This window comes from Salvelinus sp. IW2-2015, linkage group LG25 (genome assembly GCF_002910315.2).
Source record: "Salvelinus sp. IW2-2015 linkage group LG25, ASM291031v2, whole genome shotgun sequence".
NCBI classification, from domain to species: Eukaryota; Metazoa; Chordata; class Actinopteri; order Salmoniformes; family Salmonidae; genus Salvelinus; species Salvelinus sp. IW2-2015.
In genome coordinates this window covers 10,049,365-10,071,382 of record NC_036865.1, presented here as the reverse complement: position 1 = coordinate 10,071,382, position 22,018 = coordinate 10,049,365, and the positions used below count along the sequence as shown (strand labels likewise).

The 22,018-nt window shown below is 43.2% G+C and overlaps 1 protein-coding gene across 1 annotated transcript in view; it reads left to right on the top strand.

The window, feature by feature from the left end:
• LOC111951700 (LIM domain-binding protein 3) overlaps positions 1–22,018 on the top strand; it is a 67,682-nt gene that overhangs the window by 22,863 nt on the left and 22,801 nt on the right. The window contains exons 2-5 of the mRNA XM_070434823.1: positions 1,567–1,718; positions 12,180–12,255; positions 14,668–14,690; positions 17,430–17,624. Of these exons, the coding sequence (XP_070290924.1) occupies positions 1,567–1,718; positions 12,180–12,255; positions 14,668–14,690; positions 17,430–17,624 (446 nt within the window). The remainder of the gene's footprint in view (positions 1–1,566; positions 1,719–12,179; positions 12,256–14,667; positions 14,691–17,429; positions 17,625–22,018) is intronic.

Sequence of the window (22,018 nt, the reverse complement as noted above, 5' to 3'; positions counted from 1 at the left end):
CATTTCATGAAGCTCCCGACAAACAATTATTGTGCTGACGTTGCTTCCAGAGGCAGTTTGGAACTTGTGTGGCCTACCACTTTGCGGCTGAGCCGTTGTTGCTGTGGCTGGGTGGTAGTCTAGCGGTTAAGAGGTTGGGCCAGTAAACAAAAGGTTGCTGGTTCAAATCCTGAAGCTGACTAGATGAAATCTGCCTATGMGCCCMTGAGCAAGGTACTTAACCCTAATTGCTCTGGATAAGAGCATCTGCTAAATGATTAAAATTKGTTTTTTTTAAATGCTCAGAGACGTTTCCAATTCCCAATAACATCACTTACAGTTGACCGGGTCTAGCAGGGCAGAAATTTGATGAACTGACTTGTTGGAAAGGTGGCATCCTATGACGATGCCACGTTGAAAATCACTGAGCTCTTCAGTAAGGCCATTCGACTGCCAATGTTTGTCTATGGAGATTGCATGGCGGTGTGCTTTTATACACCTGTCAGCAACGGGTGTGGCTGAAATAGCCGAGTCCACTAATTTCAAGGTATGTCCACATACTTTTGTATATATAGTGTATCTACTAACCCGAACCTTAACCCTTATCCTAACCCTAAARGTAACCCTTATTCTAAACCTAACCTTAGCAAGCAGTTGCTTATCAACAGATAGTTTGGTGATAGTATGACCATCTATTGAGCATCTACAGATGGACTTTCTGGACTATCCAAATAAAGTGTGACCGTGATTACTGATGAACTGATCGTCCAAGTTCAGTCTTCTACATCCATATTGAGATAATGTAATAATCACAGAATGTTCCGCATGTTAGGTTATGTAGTCAGCTGTCAAGGATTAGACATGGAGGCCTGCCTGTACACTTGTGTCCTCCTATTGTGTCCAGTGTAAACAGGTTGTCGGGCTCCACCTGGCTGTGATTGGGAGGAGGCTTTGCACCTCTGAGAGACTTAAGCCGAGCCCTACGTGACGGCAGCTCACTCATAACACCATTGATCGATTCCATTCCCATTTCATTGACCTAAGATATTTACTTCTCTGCTGTGATTAAGTGATAGTAAATAAGGCATACTTTTATGACTGTTGAATACCAACTATCAATCACTTACATCATGTATTTTCAGGTAGAGAAAGTCCTGCAATGCAACGGATTTTATCCCTCTCGTGCGTTCTCTCTCATTCAACGAGCTCTTAGTGTCTGCTCCACACAGACCGAAACCGTGCAAGTAAGCGGGCGGACAATGGATTATGGTCATTGTAGTTAATCACCACATTTTCTGCACTAAACTATGTKGAATATTGGCCTGTTGGAAACTACAACTCCCTACTAAACTTCAAAGTTCGGGGTTGATCTAATTTCTCTCTATAGAAACTGACCATCAAGCTCACAGAAAAAATCTGAACAAAATGTTATTATAATAATTGAACCGATATCTGTCAATTAGCTGTTTTTTRGTATTTTATTTTTTATGTTTAGACATTTTGGTTAATCGCTTAGCACTAGTGTCCATTGACAAAGCACATTATGATTGCGGTTGACCTATGTGTGTGTGTGCTGACCGTCCACAGATCACCCCAGGGAGTAAGGCACAGCAGGGCAACCTGATCCAGGGTGACATCATCATGGCCATCGACGGGGTCAGCACTGAAGGCATGACCCACCTGGAGGCCCAGAACAAGATCAAGTGTGCCAGCTTTAACCTGGCCCTCACCATGCAGAAGTACGTAACACACACACACACACACACACACACACACACACACACACACACACACACACACACTCCTCTTCTCTCTGAGGGCCAACTCTTATAGTGGCATAATTGATGATCAGACAGATATTAGGTGTCATTTTAAACACGCACAGGGAGACAGAGTGGGCTGCCTCAAATCTTTTAGAGGTAGAGATGTGGCCTTTCTGTCATCTGAGGATTGAGGAGAGAAGGAATGTATGGAGGGAGGGAATAGAAATAATTATATAATAAATTACCTGTTGTCCTGGCTAAAACTAGAGAACCAAAGATGGCTTTGGTATACTTTTGTCATGGGATAAACATTAATWCGATATCACTTTTTTTCCTCTGACACAGTGTGTTCCCCATAGAAATAACCAGAACTCAGTAKATTTTTWAAAATCAATGMTACTATAGGAAAAAYCTAATCAGTGTAACAATATTATTAGCATGCAGCATCGGTTTTTGGACCATGCTTGAATTGATTAGTTTGGAACAAATGCTTGTGTACAGACCCATATCTCACAGCCAAACCTAAGTATTTTACCCATCTACCAATAGATGCCCTTCTTTTTATTATATATATATATATTTTTTTTCTCCCCTTTTCTCCCCAATTTTCGTGGTATCCAATCGCTAGTAATTACTATCTTGTCTCATCGCTACAACTCCCGTACGGGCTCGGGAGAGACGAAGGTCGAATGCGTCCTCCGAAGCACAACCCAACTGCTTCTTAACACAGCGCGCCTCCAACCCGGAAGCCAGCCGCACCAATGTGTCGGAGGAAACACCGTGCACCCGCCCCCCTCGGTTAGTGCGCACTGCGCCCGGCCCGCCACAGGAGTCGCTGGAGCGCGATGAGACAAGGATATCCCTACCGGCCAAACCCTCCCTAACCCGGACGACGCTATGCCAATTGTGCGTCGCCCCACGGACCTCCCGGTCGCGGCCGGCTGCGACAGAGCCTGGGCGCAAACCCAGAGACTCTGGTGGCGCAGCCTAGACCACTGCGCCACCCAGGAGGCCTATAGATGCCCTTCTTTGCGAGGCATTGGAAAACCTCCCTGGTCTTTGTGGTTGAATATATGTTTGAAATTCACTGCTCAACTCAACCTTACAATTATCTGCATGTGTGGAMTACAGAGATGAAGTAGTCATTCAAAAATCATGTTAAACACTTATTGCATACAGGGTGAGTCCATGCAATTTATTATGTGACTTGTTGAGATCTTTAGGCTTGCCATAACAAAGGAGTTGAATGAAGACATTTCAGCTTTTCATTTTGAATGAATTTGTAAAATAATTCGAAAAACTTTATTCCACTTCGACATTATGTTGTATTGTGTGTAGGCCAATGACAATATATATWWWTTTTTTTACATTTTCAATTCAGGCTGTAACAACAAAATGTGAACAAGTCAAGGGGTGTCAATTATTTCTGAAGTCACTGTATGTGTTGTGGTTGTTTTCAGTTTAAACTGAAAACGTTTTTACCATCCTGAAAAATTCGTACCTTTTTGGGGAGTGGTGGCAATAATTTAGCAGAGAAGGCCCGTCGCTGCTTAATGAATAGACAGTTGAAGTCGGAAGTTTACATACACTTAGGTTGGAGTCATTAAAACTTGTTTTTCAACCACTCCACAAATGTCTTGTTAACAAACTATAGTTTTGGCAAGTCGYTMAGGACATCTACATTGTGCATGACACAAGTAATTTTTCCAACAATTGTTTACAGACAGATTATTTCATTTATAATTCACTGTATCACAATTCCAGCGGGTAAGAAGTTTACATACACTAAGTTGACTGTGCCTTTAAACAGCTTGGAAAATTCCAGAAAATGATGTCATGGCTTTAGAAGCTTCTGATAGGCTAATTGACATCATTTGAGTCAGTTGTAGGTGTACCTGTGGATGTATTTCAAGGCCTACCTTCAAACTTAGTGCCTCTTTGCTTGACATCCTGGGAAAATCAAAAGAAATCAGCCAAGAACTCAGAAAGACAATTTGTAGACCTCCACAAGTCTGGTTCATCCTTGGGAGCGATTTCCAAATGCCTGAAGGTACCACGTTCATCTGTACAAACAATAGTACGCAAGTATAAACACCATGGGACCACGCAGCCGTCATACCGCTCAGGAAGGAGACGCGTTTTGTCTCCTAGAGATGAACGTACTTTGGTGCGAAAAGTGCAAATCAATCCCAGAACAACAGCAAAGGACCTTGTGAAGATGCTGGAGGAAACCGGTACAAATGTATCTATATCCACAGTAAAACGTAGGCCTATATCAACATAACCTGAAAGGCTGCTCAGCAAGGAAGAAGCCACTGCTCCAAAACCGCCAGACTACGGTTTGCAACTGCACATGTGGACAAAGATCGTACTTTTTGGAGAAATGTCCTCTGGTCTGATGAAACAAAATAGAACTGTTTGGCCATAATGACCCTCGTTATGTTTGGAGGAAAAAGGGGGACGCTTGCAAGCCGAAGAACACTATCCCAACCGTGAAGCACGGGGGTGGCAGCATCATGTTGTGGAGGCTTCGCTGCAGGAGGGACTGGTGCCTTCACAAAATAGATGGCATCATGAGGATGAAACTGATGTGGGTATATTGAAGCAACATCTCAAGACATCAGTCAGCAAGTTAAAGCTTGTCGCAAATAGGTCTTCCAAATGGACAATGACCCCAAGCATACTTCCAAAGTTGTGGCAAAAATGGCTTAAGGACAACAAAGTCAAGGTATTGGAGTGGCCATCACAAAGCCCTGACCTCAATCCCATAGAAAATTTGTGGGCAGAACTGAAAAAGCTTGTGTGAGCAAGGAGGCCTACAAACCTGACTCAGTTACACCAGCTCTGTCAGGAGGAATGGGCCAAAATTCACCCAACTTATTGTGGGAAGCTTGTGGAAGGCTACCCGAAACGTTTGACCCAAGTTAAACAATTTAAAGGCAATGCTACCAAATAGTAATTGAGCGAATGCAAACTTCTGACCCACTGGGAATGTGATGAAAGAAATAAAAGCTGAAAGAAATAATTCTTTCTACTATTATTCTGACATTTCACATTCTTAAAATAAAGTGGTGATCCTAACTGACCTAAGACAGGTCATTTTTAATGGGATTAAATGTCAGGAATTGTGAAAAACTGAGTTTAAATGTATTTGGCTAAGGATTATGTAAACTTCCGACTTCAACTGAAGGTGAAACCATGCGTCCTTAATAGTGTCCCATGTCGTCTTTTCACTCATTTGAATCTGCTTTGCTGCGAGGCGTGACTACTGCTGATTCACCCCCTGCCGTTTAAACTACGGCAAACACAGTGGATGCCTTCAATTACTTACACATGCACACACACATGACTTCCACGGTTGCAGAGACCAGATAAAGAGCCAATGAAAAAAAGCACCGCAATATAGCTGTAGTGCATGTGTGATATGAATGCTTCCTWTATCAAACAATCAGCCAATTACATCCTAATGATAGACTGCTGAATGTCTAGGGTGAGACGTTAGCACTGGCGGACTTGCCATTAGGCAGAAGAGACAATTGCCTCGGGCCTCACTTCATCAAGGGGATAGAGGTGCCGCCAGGCTGTGCTCGAGGCATTATACATAAAAAATCSCCATCAAAATCTGTTTAAGATAGAGATATCTGCACGGGCTGCGTCTCAKTCCACCGCATCCGCCGATATCGGCCTTCTGCATCTGCGGTGGAAGGTGGCAGAGCTACAGAGGTGTTTGTCAGACCAGGAGACATCTCAAAAATCMGTCTTCTCACTAAAACGTCTGTAGCGTCCGAACGCTAAGAAGCCGGTACCGAGCTGAAATATTTCTAGAAGTGAATAGCGCATTTCCATGTTCAAGGTATACAGGTAATTCCACGGTAAAATAAGCTTTCTTATATCACTCAGATAWAGGACTGATACTTCAAAACATACTTCCTTTTGATAAACATCTTGACTATCTGTTATTCATTGGGTTTCTTTGGGCTAATAGCAGTAAGGCCAAATTCAATGTTTCAACAMAATTTTTTWAAATATTAGTTTTTATACATACAGGGGTCCTACAATTCTAAATCAAATAGCTAAATTATCCTTGGTATGACCATCTTAAAACAATTCCCAATGCTAGCTTAGTCACGTCACGCCTCCCTTGGAAGTCTAAAGAATTTTGTATTGCAAAAACGGTTAAAAATGGTCCGCTGGCTCCCAGCGGCAAGATTTTGATTGGATGCTACATTTCAAGAACCTTCCTACCACATGCCCGTTGGTGCTACGTGTTATGTGTGTCACTGTTTTCAGACAGGGAATGACACATTTTGCAGAGAGTTGTTCCGTATGCTAGTTTGCACCATTGCAGAAAATGGACGAAAACCTTAATTGTGTTTTGTCAGAAGTGTGCTCTATACACAATCGACATACATCAACATATTTTGATGGGGTTTTAATCTGCGATTTCCCGGCCATCCTCACCATAGACTGTAAAAAGAATCGTCACGCACTGTTGCACCTATGAAACTAATCTAGTGAGCACTATTGGTGCTCCGCCCAAGCAAGGCATTTGATTGGTTTGACGTGTAGTGAGGTGTCACTGATTTACACTGGGACCCACCCATTCTTTAGCTATTTTTCTGCCATGAACTAGGCAAGCCTAGTTCTCGACATGGCTAGCTTCGTAGGAACCCAGCCTCGGGCCCTTAGACTCTAGGGGGATACAATACGCATTTCTGTAGTGAAAAGACCGGTGCTGCTGATAATACTGCCATTTTCATCGAGGCAGAGGACATATAGGCCATGTATCTGATGTTGTCTGGCCAAAAAGAGTATGGCATGTCATACCTTTTTATTTTTTGTCTAGACAGCATCAGATACATGGGCTTCGTATAGTAAGACAGAGGGGCGCTGTTTCGCTGCCTCYGAAGCTTTCGCGGTTGAGGTAGTTTCATCCACTTYCGAATTGAACGAAAGTTGGCGGGAATACACGTGCACTAATCGGATGCTGGAATTATTTTGGATAAACGTGTGAAGGTAGTGATTTGTTTGACAATCAGATGAAAACATCATGAGTGGTTGTGTTCATGGCATATTTACAGTTAAATTACGTCTCCACTATAAAAAAACATTTCAAAAATCACAAAGGAGTGGCGGGGAGGGTAGGGTTGGCACTCTCTGGTTAATCATTATTGATGGGCCAGTTCCTCTAACTCTAGCACCTTTTTCACTTTCTATCACTTTATTATCATTTGAATAACTTCCCTCACTCTGACAGACTAATCAAAATGGATTCTATAAGGCAACAGCTTTCGTCACTGCAGTGAATGGGTTGCTGAAATGAAGACTATGGTGGGGTCCAGGATGACATTTCCTTTCAACCTACCATCTCATAACTGTTTATTTTTATTTTGAACTCTGGTATTGATTGTGGACCTGTTTGTTGTGTTTGAGGGCTCTCTAAATCTGCTGGCAGTGTTGTTGTTACATAAACCTCTGAAGGCTAAATCCCTTAATGCACCCCTACATAAAACCAGATAGTGTCTGTCCTTTAGAGATCCTATTAAATTACATGTTATTCTTATTCSTAATCCGATTGGCCTGTCCTTTGTCAGAGGGGGGCAGTGAAAAGGTCAAGGCACTTTACTTTCTCTGTTTCATCTCCAAGTCAATTAGCAAAGTGACAGGCTATGGTATTTATCATGACAGATGGGTATTACATTGGACACTCTCCCTCTTACCGGACTGTAACCCTTAGGGAGACGTTTGCGTAGCCTAACTATCTCGTGGCTCTTTGGTAGCTGTTTGTACTGCTTTTACACTGTCTTTTAACTGGTTGAACAACTAACTCACTCAGGTCAGGGGTTAAAGCATGCTACGTCTCAGTTTTTAATCTCCACTGACTCTACCTCTACTTTATTTTGGGAGATTTGTGTTTGTTCACCTCAGACCAGAGGTACCTGATAGTTTGTTTTCCATTTGGACACTCAGAGGAGCCACAAATGGCCTGCACTCTGCTTTGGAACTTGACATTTTACTTAAGTCACTCCCAGCCATCTCTGTACTGTGGCAGATGTCAAGAGTCTGAGTCGGGCTGCTCTCCGTAACAGTGTTTTAAACTCGGCGCCAATTCGGTTTGTCTCATTACAAATGTCAAAGGAATGTGGTGATTCCTTGTTTTGATGGGTTGATTGCATCGCTCCTGTGAATACATGTACAGTACATCTCTCCTGTGAATACATGTACAGTACATCTCTCCTGTGAATACATGCACAGTACATCTCTCCTGTGAATACATGCACAGTACATCTCTCCTGTGAATACATGCCAGTACATCTCTCCTGTGAATACATGTACAGTACATCTCTCCTGTGAATACATCTACATTACATCTCTCCTGTGAATACATGTACAGTACATCTCTCCTGTGAATACATGTACAGTACATCTTTAAGAGGAGGTTGTTTCCATTTCAGGGGGGGCGGGTGAGTAGGGTCCTAGGTGTCCCTCCAACCTCCTCACATTTGCACCTGCTCCTCAACTTCAACCCCACCCCCCCATACTCCGCCCACGCCGGCTTGCACAGCTGAGACCCACCACAACCACCCCAACCTCCCTCCCCTCATCTCCTGTGGTTCAACAGGCTGCTTTTCATCATCCGTCGGATTGTTGTAAAACGGGGAGGAAAGGCTGGCATAGGCTGGATCGATGAAGTGCTTGTCCTCCCCCTGGTTGATTGATTCAAGGAGGCACTTTGCCGTGCCTTTCCAGAGCTTGTCATCGTCTCTCCTCTTCCTCAATTTTTCTTCTCTGTTTTTCCAAGAAACACTTTTCCTCTTGTTTTTAGTTTTTCTTTTGCTGAAAAAAAACAACTGTCAGAGAGAGCTTGTTTTTAAAAAATGGGTTGAAAACAAACTCTCACCACCAGACAGAGAAGAATCCCGCTTGGATAAGAGGAGGGTGTTGTGGATGGATCTGACCTCTGCTTGTATAATGTGTGGAGATGTGAGAGCAGTGCAAAAACAGGGGAGGCATGCCAGGTTCACTGTGTCTACCACCATATGGAAGGAACCTGCACCAGATAGTCCTTTAATCCTCAAATMATGGGTTCCTCAAAACGACTTTAATCTTCTCATACTGCTGTGTGCAATTCCAATAAATCTACTCCCGAAATCAATKAAGAGAGGTTTACCTGCGGTTCAGTCGGTCGTAGAAAAAGGAGCTTAAAAAGGAGCCGCTTCACCCCCTCTGCTCGGTTTGCGTACTGTGGGAGATTAGCAGTGGGGTGGTCAACCCCCTGTCTTTAACATTCTTCAGGTCATCGGGTCACTGCTATTCCACAGTGCCTTGCGGTCCAGTGCTGCCATGTGTTGAGGTGATGGTGTGTGAGACTGAAGTAATGCCTTAAGGAAGGTCACTCGTAACGACGTCAACCAAATAAACAATGTGTCAATATTTCTATATGGGCTATTGGGGCTTTTATTTCCAACACCACAAGAACAGCGTATTAGTGTGCATAAGACTAAGCGCTATAAAGACGAGTGAAGACAGTCAAGAGTTGATGAGCAATGCAGGTAGTCAACACATGAAGCATCTATTATAAATGTGCATTTTGTCAGTGTTTTTTCACCCCTTATATTCTGAAGCCATTCTAATCCAATGCCAAAACCTTTGGTAAATTGGAACTTTTGGTAAGAACACTCAGTCGTCAGGTCATTGAATCCTTTTCTTTGTGCTCAATTTATGACAAACAAAAAATACATGGTTTGCCAGAGTCATTTGGGTCTTTTGTGTAGCAGGCCGACAGAGGGCAAAAGGCCAGAGAATTCTCTCAAAAAACGGCATTGAATTCTGCCTACCTGCAGTGCCCTACGATGCAAATGGATTACGTCAGTGTCATTTTTTTCTGCAGCTCAGAAATCCTTATTTAGCATTCATGTAATTTCTCACCAGCCACTTTAATTTAACACAGTTAAAGGCTACTTCGGTTTGTCCATATATATTTATAATATTTTTTTTTATTTAACCTTTATTTAACTACGCAAGTCAGTTAAGAACAAATTCTTATTTACAATGACGGCCTACCCCAGCCAAACCCAGACGAAGCTGGGCCAATTGTGCGCCGCCCTATGGGACTCCCAATCAGGTCCGGTTGTGATACAGCCTGGATTCGAACCAGGATGTCTATAGTGAAGCCTCTYGCACTGAGYTGCAGTGCCMTAGACCGCTGCGCCACTGATTCTACCTTTAGAAGCCAGACATGTCTATCTTTATACACTGAACAGAAATAAATGCAACATGTAAGGTATTGGTCACATGTTTCATGAGCTGAAATAAAAGATCCCAGAAATGTTCCATGTGCAATTTTTTTGGTTTACATCTGTTAGTGAGCATTTCTCCTTTGCCAAGATATTCCATCCACCTGACAGGTGTGGCATATCAAGAAGCTGATTAAACAGCATGATCATTACACAGGTGCACCTTGTGCTGGTGGAAAAAAATAAGGCACATCTCAAATGTGCAGTTTTGTCACATAACACAATGAAACAGATGTCTCAAGTTTTGAGGAAGCGTGCAATTGGCATGCTGACTGCAGGAATTTCCACCAGAGCTGTTGGCAGAACATGTAATGTTCATTTCTCTACCATAAGCCACCTCCAACATCGTTTTAGAGGATTTGGCAGTACGTCCAACCGGCCTCACAGCTGCAGACCACGTGTATGACGTTGTGTGGGTGAGCGGTTTGCTGATGTCAATGTTGTGAACAGAGTGACACCTGGTGGCGGTGGGGTTATGGTATGGGCAGGCATAAGCTACGGACAACGAACACAATTGCATTTTATCGATGGCAATTTCAATGCACAAAAATACCGTGGCGAGATCCTGAGGCCCATTGTGAAACCCATTTTACCTGTGACCAACAGATACATATCTGTATTCCCAGTCATGTGAAATCCATAGATGAGGGTTGCATGTTGTATTTATATTTCTGTTCAGTATAAATAACCACTATTTGGATAACCACTGTACGCCGCAGAAGAACACAATGCAGACATTTAACAGCCGTCTACAATGAAGACTTAAAACATTGGACACTTACAATATGCACCACTTAACTCATTTAGTTGAAGTTATGAAACCTAGTCTTCAACTGTCATATAACACTGTAAGTTATGTGTCATCTGTATGCATTGTGCTGGAATGTCAATAAGAAAATAAATGAATGTGTCCTTCAAGATGCATTAGGGGCCTGATAAGTGCAGAAGGCAAGCACTCCCAAGTCTTGATTCACTCAAAACATAAAGTACCCATGTACTGTTTACTTTCCATTTCACTTGTGTATCTGAACTTGACCAACAGTGTTAAAACCGAACGTTCTGAACCCATGAGCCTGAGCATACTCTTATACCACCTCTATAGATCTAGGTCAGGGTCTGCAACGAGTACGGTACGCTCCAAAAGGGGTTTTCGGCTGTCCACATAGGAGAACCCTTTTTGGTTCCAAGTCGAACCACTTTTGGTTCAAGGCTGGGTTGAAGATGGGAAGGGGAAGACAATGAAGTAATTCCATTCGGAAGTGTTAGAAAATAAACAAATTCATGGAACCAACTCCATTGATATCCTTCTAGCGGCCTTGCTAATTAGCAATGCTGGTCCCATGAATTGCAAAGAGTTATGGAATATTCGAATCCTCTTGTCTTAACCTAAATATTTTGAACCTAGGTTCAATGTAGAACCCTTTTGAGTATCATGTACAGTACTCTCTGTGGAATGGATTCTACATGGAACCTAAAATGGTTCTACCTGGAACCAAAAGGGTTCTACCTGAAACTAAAAAGGGTTCTCCTATGGGGACAGCCGAAGAACCCTTTTAGGTTCTAGACAACCTTTTTTCTAAGAGTGTAGACAAACAACATGGGGGATCAATCTCTGAAGTATTCTGTAAACATTCACATTATTCTCTGACTTAGACCCCACCTCATTGTTGGTTCAAGTAAACATTGGCTGTGCGAACAATATGGTGGATTGACTCTTGCATTTGCTGAGCTTGGAGAATATACCTTTTCTCATCTAAAATTGTATGGAATTTACTTTATTCTGGCTCTGGAATCTATGTTATGTCCTTGTTGATATGGCTCACCACCACTTATGATAAGGAGGGTACACCGTTTGTATCTGAGTGGTCTGTGAAGTTTTCAGGTTGAGCCTAGCTCTCTGTGGGCCTGTCTCTGTGACCTTTGACCTTTTTGCTCCTTGTGTCCAAGTAGTAATGGGCTTGTTGGACACTGGTCTTTCTCCGGTAGACTTTTCCTCTCTTGATCTCTCTCATAAACCATGAAAAAGCTTTCAGTGCAGAACACCTTTCTGACAGCCACTTGTTATACAAGTAGTAGAATTCCAAGTCACACTCTAATAACTGTAATATTTKGAATGTATCTGTTTTTTGTTTTGCAACAGGTCAAAGCGCCCATTTCCACTTTCCACATCCACCCAAAGAATGGATTCTCCCATGCAACAGATCCCTCACCAGAAGGTAAGCATGACCGCAGCCAGCAACACTCTGTTCAGTCTCACTCTCCCAACGTATTCAGCACACCGAATGCTACGTTTTCATGCTTCCCTAGTTGTAGAATTTGTTGCCCGCACTTATAAATAAAAGATACACACACACACACACACACTCTTCAGTCACACTCATATGGGATGGAAGTGGTTTGAGGACTTTCAGTGAAACCACTGCCTCCTTCCAGATCAGAGGCGTCAGAGTACGGAGCTCCAGGAGGCTCCATGCAAAGTTCCTCCATTAGGGGTGTAAGGAGCCATAGAGTCAGCACAGTCAGCACAGCACATCCAGCTCTGAGGTCTGTAAGAACAGCCCTGGGCCGTGCTGGGCTGATCCACTCAGAATTTCACACTCTGTGTGGAGCCGTGTGCTCATGCACTGTCTATGTTAAGTCTCTCACTMCCCTCTACTGGTGATACTGGGGACAATGCAGCACCCACCCTGCCTTCCAAGTTTAAGTTCAAACAACTATATTTTTGAGTTTCATAGAGTACCTTTTGCGTTGTTCTCTCTGACCACGCCTCTATCTGTCTTCCCCCTTATCCACCTCGCCCACGTCTCTTCCCTCCCGAAGGCTCAAACTACCAAAATAAATGGCGGCCTCTCGGCCTGCAATTCCTCCTCCGTGTCACTAGAGGCGTCTGGCGAGAAAAACTCCTACTCGGGGTCGCCCACCAAGAGGCAAACTCCAAGCCCTGGGGGCAAGACGACCCCCACAAAGAAGGCACAGTATAACACTCCTATTGGGCTGTACTCAGCTGAGACCCTGCAAGAGATGGCTCAGCTCCAGGAGAGCCACAGAGGAAAGAGCTCTGCAGCAGGCCTCTCAGTGGGGTATGTAACCAAGTGGAACAGGCGGTAGTAACAGCAGCACCAGCCGGGGGTGGCCAGGCCTGYTGAACCCCATAGTGAAGAGGAGGGAGTGGGGTAGAAGCTCCGGGTGGAAGTTGCCTATAGGCTCAGGTGTAGGATTAGCCAGCCCTCTCCAAAGCCTAACCTTAAACATTTAACATTTAGAGAGAACCCCCCCCCCCCTCAAAACTTACCATAGATCAGTGTCTATGGCCAACTTCACCCTACTCCAAGGGGCTTCACCCTACTCCACCCAGTCCCTGCTGCTCTGCTGACCGGCCCTCGTGGGGCAGAAGGATAGAAAGCCTCAGAACATTCAGATTTAGCTGTGTATTCTTATCCCGAGCTGGGCTCTAGACAGCCTGGTGACCCTAATGGGTTCTAGTGATTTAGGTTCCCCCAGAAGGGAATGTGCAGGGCAGGCATCACAGTCCCTGTAAAGGCCCCTAGCTCAGACTGTGGCCCTTCTCCAGGTAATACGAAGAGCCCCCGGGAGATTAGGTGTCCCCTCTGCCAAAATATGAACATGTGACGTCCCAGGCAAGCCTTCCAGTGCTTGTGTATATGAAGAGCTAACTATTGCTTTAAACCTAACCATTGCTTTAAACGTGGCCAGGATGGACGAAGTGACTGCACAGTGAAATGGAGATTTTAGTATGTGTCTGATGTGTCAGTAAGCGCTAATAGCAGAACTTCTTTAATGGGAGAAAGTTGAATCGCTAAATGCAGTGTTTGCTATATCAGTCTTTGTGATGAACACAGTGGACTAGCATTCCCCTAGTGTTATCTAAAACAGAAAGCAGTCGCGTGACCTAATTAAAAGACCTCACACACATCTAAGGCATGGGGTTCCCACAATAATTGRGGAGTGCTATAAGACACCGTGACGATGGTTCAGGGCCAGCACCTGTTCTTGTCATCTCTTTAAAAGGCCATGGAATGGCTGAGGTTCAGGTTCCTCTCTGCTCCGCTCTGCTCCCATCTCTAAACATACAGAACCCCAATATATCTGCCTCTGTCTCATCTGACCCTCTCTCGTCACCTCTCTCCCTTTATTTATTTCTTTATCTCGCTTTCTACCCTCATCTACAAAACATACAGTACAAAGTTATCTCTCTCTTGTCTGTTGCATTCTCTCTCCCACGTTCTTTATCACTTCWTACCACTGCTCGGACGTAAAAATAGTATTTTAGCTCCATGTTATAGATTTAAAGAGCCTGCAATGCCATGGCTGCATGTCAGTGATGGACAAGCCTCAGTAATGATCAGAATCAAYAATGAATGGCAACAAAGGTCAAAACATATTTTTCACTGATGGCTTTCATTGTTGCATTGTCTGATTCTCAGTATTCACCTTCACCATCTTCTATCTATCTTTTCTCCTTTCCTATTCTCTTATCTCTGACGTACCTTGCGACTTGCCTTTCACGCCAAATAAGCGACCTCGACGGAGGCGGGTGGTGGAGTGTAATTGCGTTGTTAATCACTGTCTCTTTCTCTCTCTCTCTCTCTCCTCTGCCGCCGCCTCAGGTTATTTCCAACACTCCTGCCAAGTTAGTACCCTACCCTGCATGTGGCGTAGCAGCGTTCGCCCCCAAAACGATTCCGTGGTTCAGCTGCATGGTGTAGTGTGTCATGTTAATGTTATTGTGTCAGTCTCTTTGGTGTGAAGTGGATGTGCATTGTCTTGGCTTGTTGTGTAGTGATTATGCCTTTTGAGACAGATGAGCAGTTCTAGGATTGGTAATGATAATGCTAGTTTTGGTTTGGTCTGTAATGGTTGTCAAAGTCCCAGAGAAAAAGGAGCGAACATCTAATAAATCTTAACCTGTCATAAAATAAATTTGCTTGTGATCATTAACTTGAAAACCCCTCGCAGACGAGATCCCTGTTCATTAATAGTGGTTTTGGGATATTTTGTATGAGAGAATAAAGGTCATTTTCTGACGTTATGCTAAATTCTCCCATGAGCCATCAGCCATGTACATACAATATGGCATTTAGGTGGAGAGTGTGGACGTGTGAAGTATTTGCTTGTGTAATTGACTTTTATTGGACAGGTGGCTAATATGATGTAAAAAAAAAAACTGTCATTTGCAGATCATTTTGAAACTGTGCATTGCTGGCGTTGATCAACTGTGTTTATTTGTGGGATTTGAATGGTTCAATAAGTTAGCCTTTATGTTTTTGTAACTTAGATGACAGTGCATGTTTATATTAACACATCCATTTGCTCTTTATCTTGATCAGTTTACTTGTGGGCCAGTTGTAGAACATCATGTGAGCCTGTAGGCTCCCACATACCTGGGAGGGCTGACCTGTATCTGGAGGGAAACCTGAGTGTGTGTGTGCAGATATGTAAGCTGTGCTGTGCCTGCTCTACTGGGGGATATACAGAGCATGTTTGCTGTGTAACATACAGCTCCTCGATGGCTCTTTATCCGCCTTTCTCTTCAAAACCCCACACTGTTGTAGTAGCAGATCTCTATGGGGGGAATTCTGACCCGAGATAAGCACGAGTAAATGGAACTTAATTCCCTTTTTATGCACTTTTCTCTCTACGCGTATTCTGACTTTGAGGGGGGTGGGGGGGTCAGAGGTTTAATTAAATTAATTCAGAGCGCGCAACGTGGCCACACCTGCAGAGCACGTTACGTAGGTGAATAAGGTAAGGCTGTATACCATATATGTCAGAGTCAAGGCCCGCGGGCCACATCCGGCCCGCGAGAAGGTTTTTTACGGCCCCTGGGATGATCTTGATTTATTATTNTCTCTCTCTCTCTCTCCTCTGCCGCCGCCTCAGGTTATTTCCAACACTCCTGCCAAGTTAGTACCCTACCCTGCATGTGGCGTAGCAGCGTTCGCCCCCAAAACGATTCCGTGGTTCAGCTGCATGGTGTAGTGTGTCATGTTAATGTTATTGTGTCAGTCTCTTTGGTGTGAAGTGGATGTGCATTGTCTTGGCTTGTTGTGTAGTGATTATGCCTTTTGAGACAGATGAGCAGTTCTAGGATTGGTAATGATAATGCTAGTTTTGGTTTGGTCTGTAATGGTTGTCAAAGTCCCAGAGAAAAAGGAGCGAACATCTAATAAATCTTAACCTGTCATAAAATAAATTTGCTTGTGATCATTAACTTGAAAACCCCTCGCAGACGAGATCCCTGTTCATTAATAGTGGTTTTGGGATATTTTGTATGAGAGAATAAAGGTCATTTTCTGACGTTATGCTAAATTCTCCCATGAGCCATCAGCCATGTACATACAATATGGCATTTAGGTGGAGAGTGTGGACGTGTGAAGTATTTGCTTGTGTAATTGACTTTTATTGGACAGGTGGCTAATATGATGTAAAAAAAAAAACTGTCATTTGCAGATCATTTTGAAACTGTGCATTGCTGGCGTTGATCAACTGTGTTTATTTGTGGGATTTGAATGGTTCAATAAGTTAGCCTTTATGTTTTTGTAACTTAGATGACAGTGCATGTTTATATTAACACATCCATTTGCTCTTTATCTTGATCAGTTTACTTGTGGGCCAGTTGTAGAACATCATGTGAGCCTGTAGGCTCCCACATACCTGGGAGGGCTGACCTGTATCTGGAGGGAAACCTGAGTGTGTGTGTGCAGATATGTAAGCTGTGCTGTGCCTGCTCTACTGGGGGATATACAGAGCATGTTTGCTGTGTAACATACAGCTCCTCGATGGCTCTTTATCCGCCTTTTCTCTTCAAAACCCCACACTGTTGTAGTAGCAGATCTCTATGGGGGGAATTCTGACCCGAGATAAGCACGAGTAAATGGAACTTAATTCCCTTTTTATGCACTTTTCTCTCTACGTGTATTCTGACTTTGAGGGGGGGGGGGGTCAGAGGTTGAATTAAATTAATTCAGAGCGCGCAACGTGGCCACACCTGCAGAGCACGTTACGTAGGTGAATAAGGTAAGGCTGTATACCAAGTACTGAGAAGTGCATAGAAAAGGCGTGAATTTCCCCAGTCTTAATTYTCCCCTTTTGTGCGTTAGCCAACTCTTTGTTGTGCCTCCCGTTGTTGTGTGCCATACATGTTGATGTTCCACATGGCATTATACACAACAGAGGAGTTGGCTAGAGCACAAACTGATCTGCTAACAGGCTATTACACTGTTTCACTTCACATCTCACACCATTTCTCCTTCCACTGCCACCCTCACTTTCTTTCACTTTTCACTTTTCCCTCTTTACTTCTTTTCCTCTTCACCCTAATCATCACTATCCTGCTAACRTCCTCCAACCCTCTACCGCTCCACGACAGCAACGAGTATGTGCCCAACTTCAACCCCATTGCGCTGAAGGACTCTGCCCTGTCCACCCACAAGCCCATCGAGGTGAAGGGTCCTGGGGGCAAGGCCACCATAATCCATGCCCAGTACAACACCCCCATTAGCATGTACTCCCAGGATGCCATCATGGACGCCATCGCTGGACAGTCCAAGGGCCACGAGGCCGGGTAAGACCCTCCCTTCCTCTGCACTCCTTCCCTCACGTTCCTTCTCTTTCTACCTTTCCCTCAACCTGCATGACCTAAGTAGTACTCTTCCTTTCCTCTCCTTGGCTGTGCTGAACTAGCTTAGCACTGCAGTGTAGTGTAGCCTCGCTGTGCTGGAGAAGCTAAAGCCGCGGACTTACTTCATAAGGATGTCTTTTCAGGGCCTGATGATCTAGGATTGTTACCATCCTTTAAAATATTTCTACAGGACTGTATATCCGAAGTGTATTTTGTATGTGTCAAGAAGGAACATACAACTCGGATTGTTTCAAGTAGGTAGCAGTGAGATCTGTTTGTTTAAGGGTGGTGTGTGTGGTGTGTTACTATTTGTATTGCCTGGTGGGGTTTGGTTTGGTGCTCTAAGGCACAGATGTAGATTTGTATTTTTTTTTACAAAGGCATAGACGGTTTGGTTGTTTAGCAACAAAACCGACACGTGCGCAAATATGGGGCAAAACAGACAGGGTTGGCTTAGATTCTTGACATGTAAGCTACAGTTGAAGTCGGAAGTTTACAAACACTTAGGTTGGAGTCATTAAAACTCGTTTTTCAACCACTCCACACATTTCTTGTTAACAAAGTTTTGGCAAGTCGGTTAGGACATCTATTTTTTGCATGACACAAGTAATTTTTCCAACAATTGTTTACAGACAGATTATTTCACTTATAATTCACTGTATTACAATTCCAGTGGGTCAGAAGTTTACATACCACTGAGTTGGACTGTGCCTTTAAACAGCTTGGAAAATTCCATTAAAATTATGTCATGGCTTTAGAAGCTTCTGATAGGCTAATTGACATCATTTGAGTTATTGGAGATGTACCTGTGGATATTTTCAAGGCCTACCTTCAAACTCAGTGCCTCTTTGCTTGACATCATGGGAAAAATAAATAATACATTGTAGACCTCCACAAGTCTGGTTCATCCATGGGAGCAATTTCCAAACGCGCTGAAGGTACCATGTTCATCTGTACAAACAAGAGTACGGCAAGTATAAACCACCATGGGACCACGCAGCCGTCATACCGCTCAGGAAGGATTCTGAGACGCATTCTGTCTCCTAGAGATTAACGTACTTTGGTGCGAAAAGTGCAAATCAATCCCAGAACAACAGCAAGGACCTTGTGAAGAATGCTGGAGGAAACAGGTACAACATTATCTATATCCACAGTAAAACGAGTCCTATATCGACATAACCTGAAAGGCCACTCACTACGGTTTGCAACTGCACATGGAGACAAAGATCGTACTTTTGGAGAAATGTCCTCTGGTCTGATGAAACAAAAATAGAACTGTTTGGCCTAATGACCATCGTTTGTTTGGGGAAAAAGGGGGAGGCTTGCAAGCCGAGAACACACTCCCAACCGGAAGCACGGGGTGCAGCTCATGTTGTGGGGGTGCTTTGCTGCAGGAGGGACTGGTGCCCCTCACAAAATAGATGGCATCTTGAGGAAGGAAAATTGTGTATATTTGAAGCAACATCTCAAGACATCAGTCAGAAGTTAATGCTTGGTCGCAAATGGGTCTTCACAATGGACAATGACCCCAAGCATACTTCCAAGTTGTGGCAAAAATGACTTAAGGACAACAAGTCAAGGTATTGGAGTGGCCATTCAAACCCTGACCTCATCCCATAGAAAATTTGGGGCAGAACTGAAAAAGCGTGTGCGAGCAAGGAGGCCTACAAACCTGACTCCTTACACCAGCTCTGTCAGGAGGAAGGGGCAAAATTCACCTAACTTATTGTGGGAAGCTTGTGGAAGGTCAAACGTTTCAGGTAGCCTAAGTTAAACAATTTAAAGGCAATGATACACTCAATTAGTTTTCGGTATGTAAACTTCTGACCCACTGGGTGTGATGAAAGAAATAAAAGCTGAAATAAATATTCTTTCTACTATTATTCTGACATTTCACATTCTTAAAATAAAGTGGTGATCCTAACTGACCTAGGGAATTTTTACTAGGATTAAATGTCAGAATTGTGAAAAAACGCGAGTTTAAATGGATTTGGCTAAGGTGTATGTAAACTGCTGACTTCAACTGTATATTTATGTTTATTGAAAAAATATATACAGTACCAGTCAAAAGTTTAGACACACCTACTCATTCAAGGGTTTTTTATTTATTCTTACAATTGTCTACATTGTAGAATAATAGTGAATAGATCAWAACTATGAAATAACACATGGAATCATGTAGTAACCAAAAAAGTMTTAAACAAATCTAAATATATTTTCAAGTAGCCATCCTTTGCCTTGATGACAGCTTTGCACACTCTTGGCATTCTCTCAACCAGCTTCATGAGGAATGCTTTTCAACAGTATTGAAGGAGTTCCCACATATGCTGAGCTCTTGTTGGCTGCTTTTCCTTCACTCTGTGGTCCAACTCATCCCAAACCATCTAAAATGGGTTGAGGTCAGGTGATTGTGGAGGCCAGGTCATCTGATGTGGCACTCCATCACTCTCCTTCTTGGTCAAATAGCCCTTACACAGCCTGGAGGTGTGTTGGGTCATTGTCCTGTTGAAAAACAATTGATAGTCCCACTAAGTGCAAACCAGATAGGATGGCGTATCACTGCAGAATCCTTTGGTAGCCATGCTGGGTAAGTGTGCCTTGAATTCTAAATAAATCAGAGAGTGTCACCAGCAAAGCACCATCACACCTCCTCCTTCATGCTTCACGGTAGGAACCACACATGCGGAGATAATCCGTTCGCTTACTCTGCGTCTCACAAAGACACAGCAGAATTAACTCTGGGTCTTCCTTTCCTGTGGCGGTCCTCATGAGAGCCATAGCGCTTGATGGTTTTTGCGACTGCACTTGAAGAAACTTCAAGGTTCTTGAAGTTTTCCGCATTGATTGACCTTCATGTCTTAAAATAATGATGGACTGTCATTTCTCTTTCCTTATTTGAGSTGTTCTTGCCATAATATGGACTTGGTCTTTTACCAAATAGGGCTYTCTTCTGTAAACCACCCCTACCTTGTCACAACACAACTGATTGGCTCAAACACATTAAGAAGGAACGAAATTCCACAAATTAACTTTTAACAAGGTAAACCTGTCAATGCATTCCAGGTGTCTACCTCATGAAGCTGGTTGAGATAATGCCAAGAGTGTGCAAAGCTGTCATCAAGGCAAAGGGTTGCTATTTGAAGAATTTCAAATATAACATCTATTTTGATTTGTTTAACAATTTTTTGGTTACTACATGATTCTATATGTGTTATTTCATAGTTTTGATGTCTTCTACCATGTAGAAAATAGTACAAATAAAGAAAAATACTTGAATGAGTAGGTGTCTCCAAACTTTTGACTGGTACTGTACATTTGCGCAATGAGCATTTGTTGTCTCTCAAATTCATTGTTACAGTTGTTGGTTAGCTAGCTACCTATTATTATTATTATTATTATTATTATTATTATTTTATTTTTTTGCAATATTAGCATTGGCATGAAATCAGTCAACACCTCAAAACAAGACATGGTATCAAGATCAAGTTGAAACGAGCCACTTACGATTCCCCACATTGCAGTTTCTTGTCATTGTGGGTAGCTATCTGGCCATCCAGAATCACAACAATATGCTGACTTCTGCCCCATGAAAGTGCGCACATAGTTTTCGTGAAGTTATCAGCTAACCGATCTATATTCCTTGTTACAAATGCAGGTCACCTGTTGCAATATTCAAGTGTATTTGTTAGATTCCATCCATTCTATGAATGTCTTCATGCTGCTCACCTTCAAGCATAAAGCCACCCAATCACCATTAGTCACCAAGCCTTCGCTGATCTTTTTGCATTTTAGTGATTTAGCAGACGRTCTTATCCAGAGCAACTAGGATTAAGTGCCTTGCTCAAGGGCACATCTGCATATTTTTCACCAAGTCTGCTCTGGGATTCGAACCAGCGGCATTTAGGTTACTGGCCCAACCCTCTTAACCGCTAGGCTACCTGCCACCCTTTTACATACCCTCACCCACACTCATAATTGCCTTTCAAATACCTGAAGATCCCAGTACAGACATCCCAGTACAAAATCTATAGTTTAATGAAAGGGACTGTAAACTCTTGATTTGTATCAATGTATGTAAATATATAGACACACATGCTTCATGTAAACAGAGAACTTTCTTTAGAAATTGATYACCAGACAAATTGTTTTGTTCATATGTGGAGAAAAGGGAAATTTCTCTTGGTGAGTTTAACGAAAGCTGAGGGTCTCACTCTATGCCTTCCGCTACGGGGCCCATATCTAATCCTCCCTCTTTCACTTCCTCGGTTCCTCCTCAACAAACCCAATCACCGCACTGTCCATCCATCCCACCCACCATGCCATGCTGCTTCCCCCCC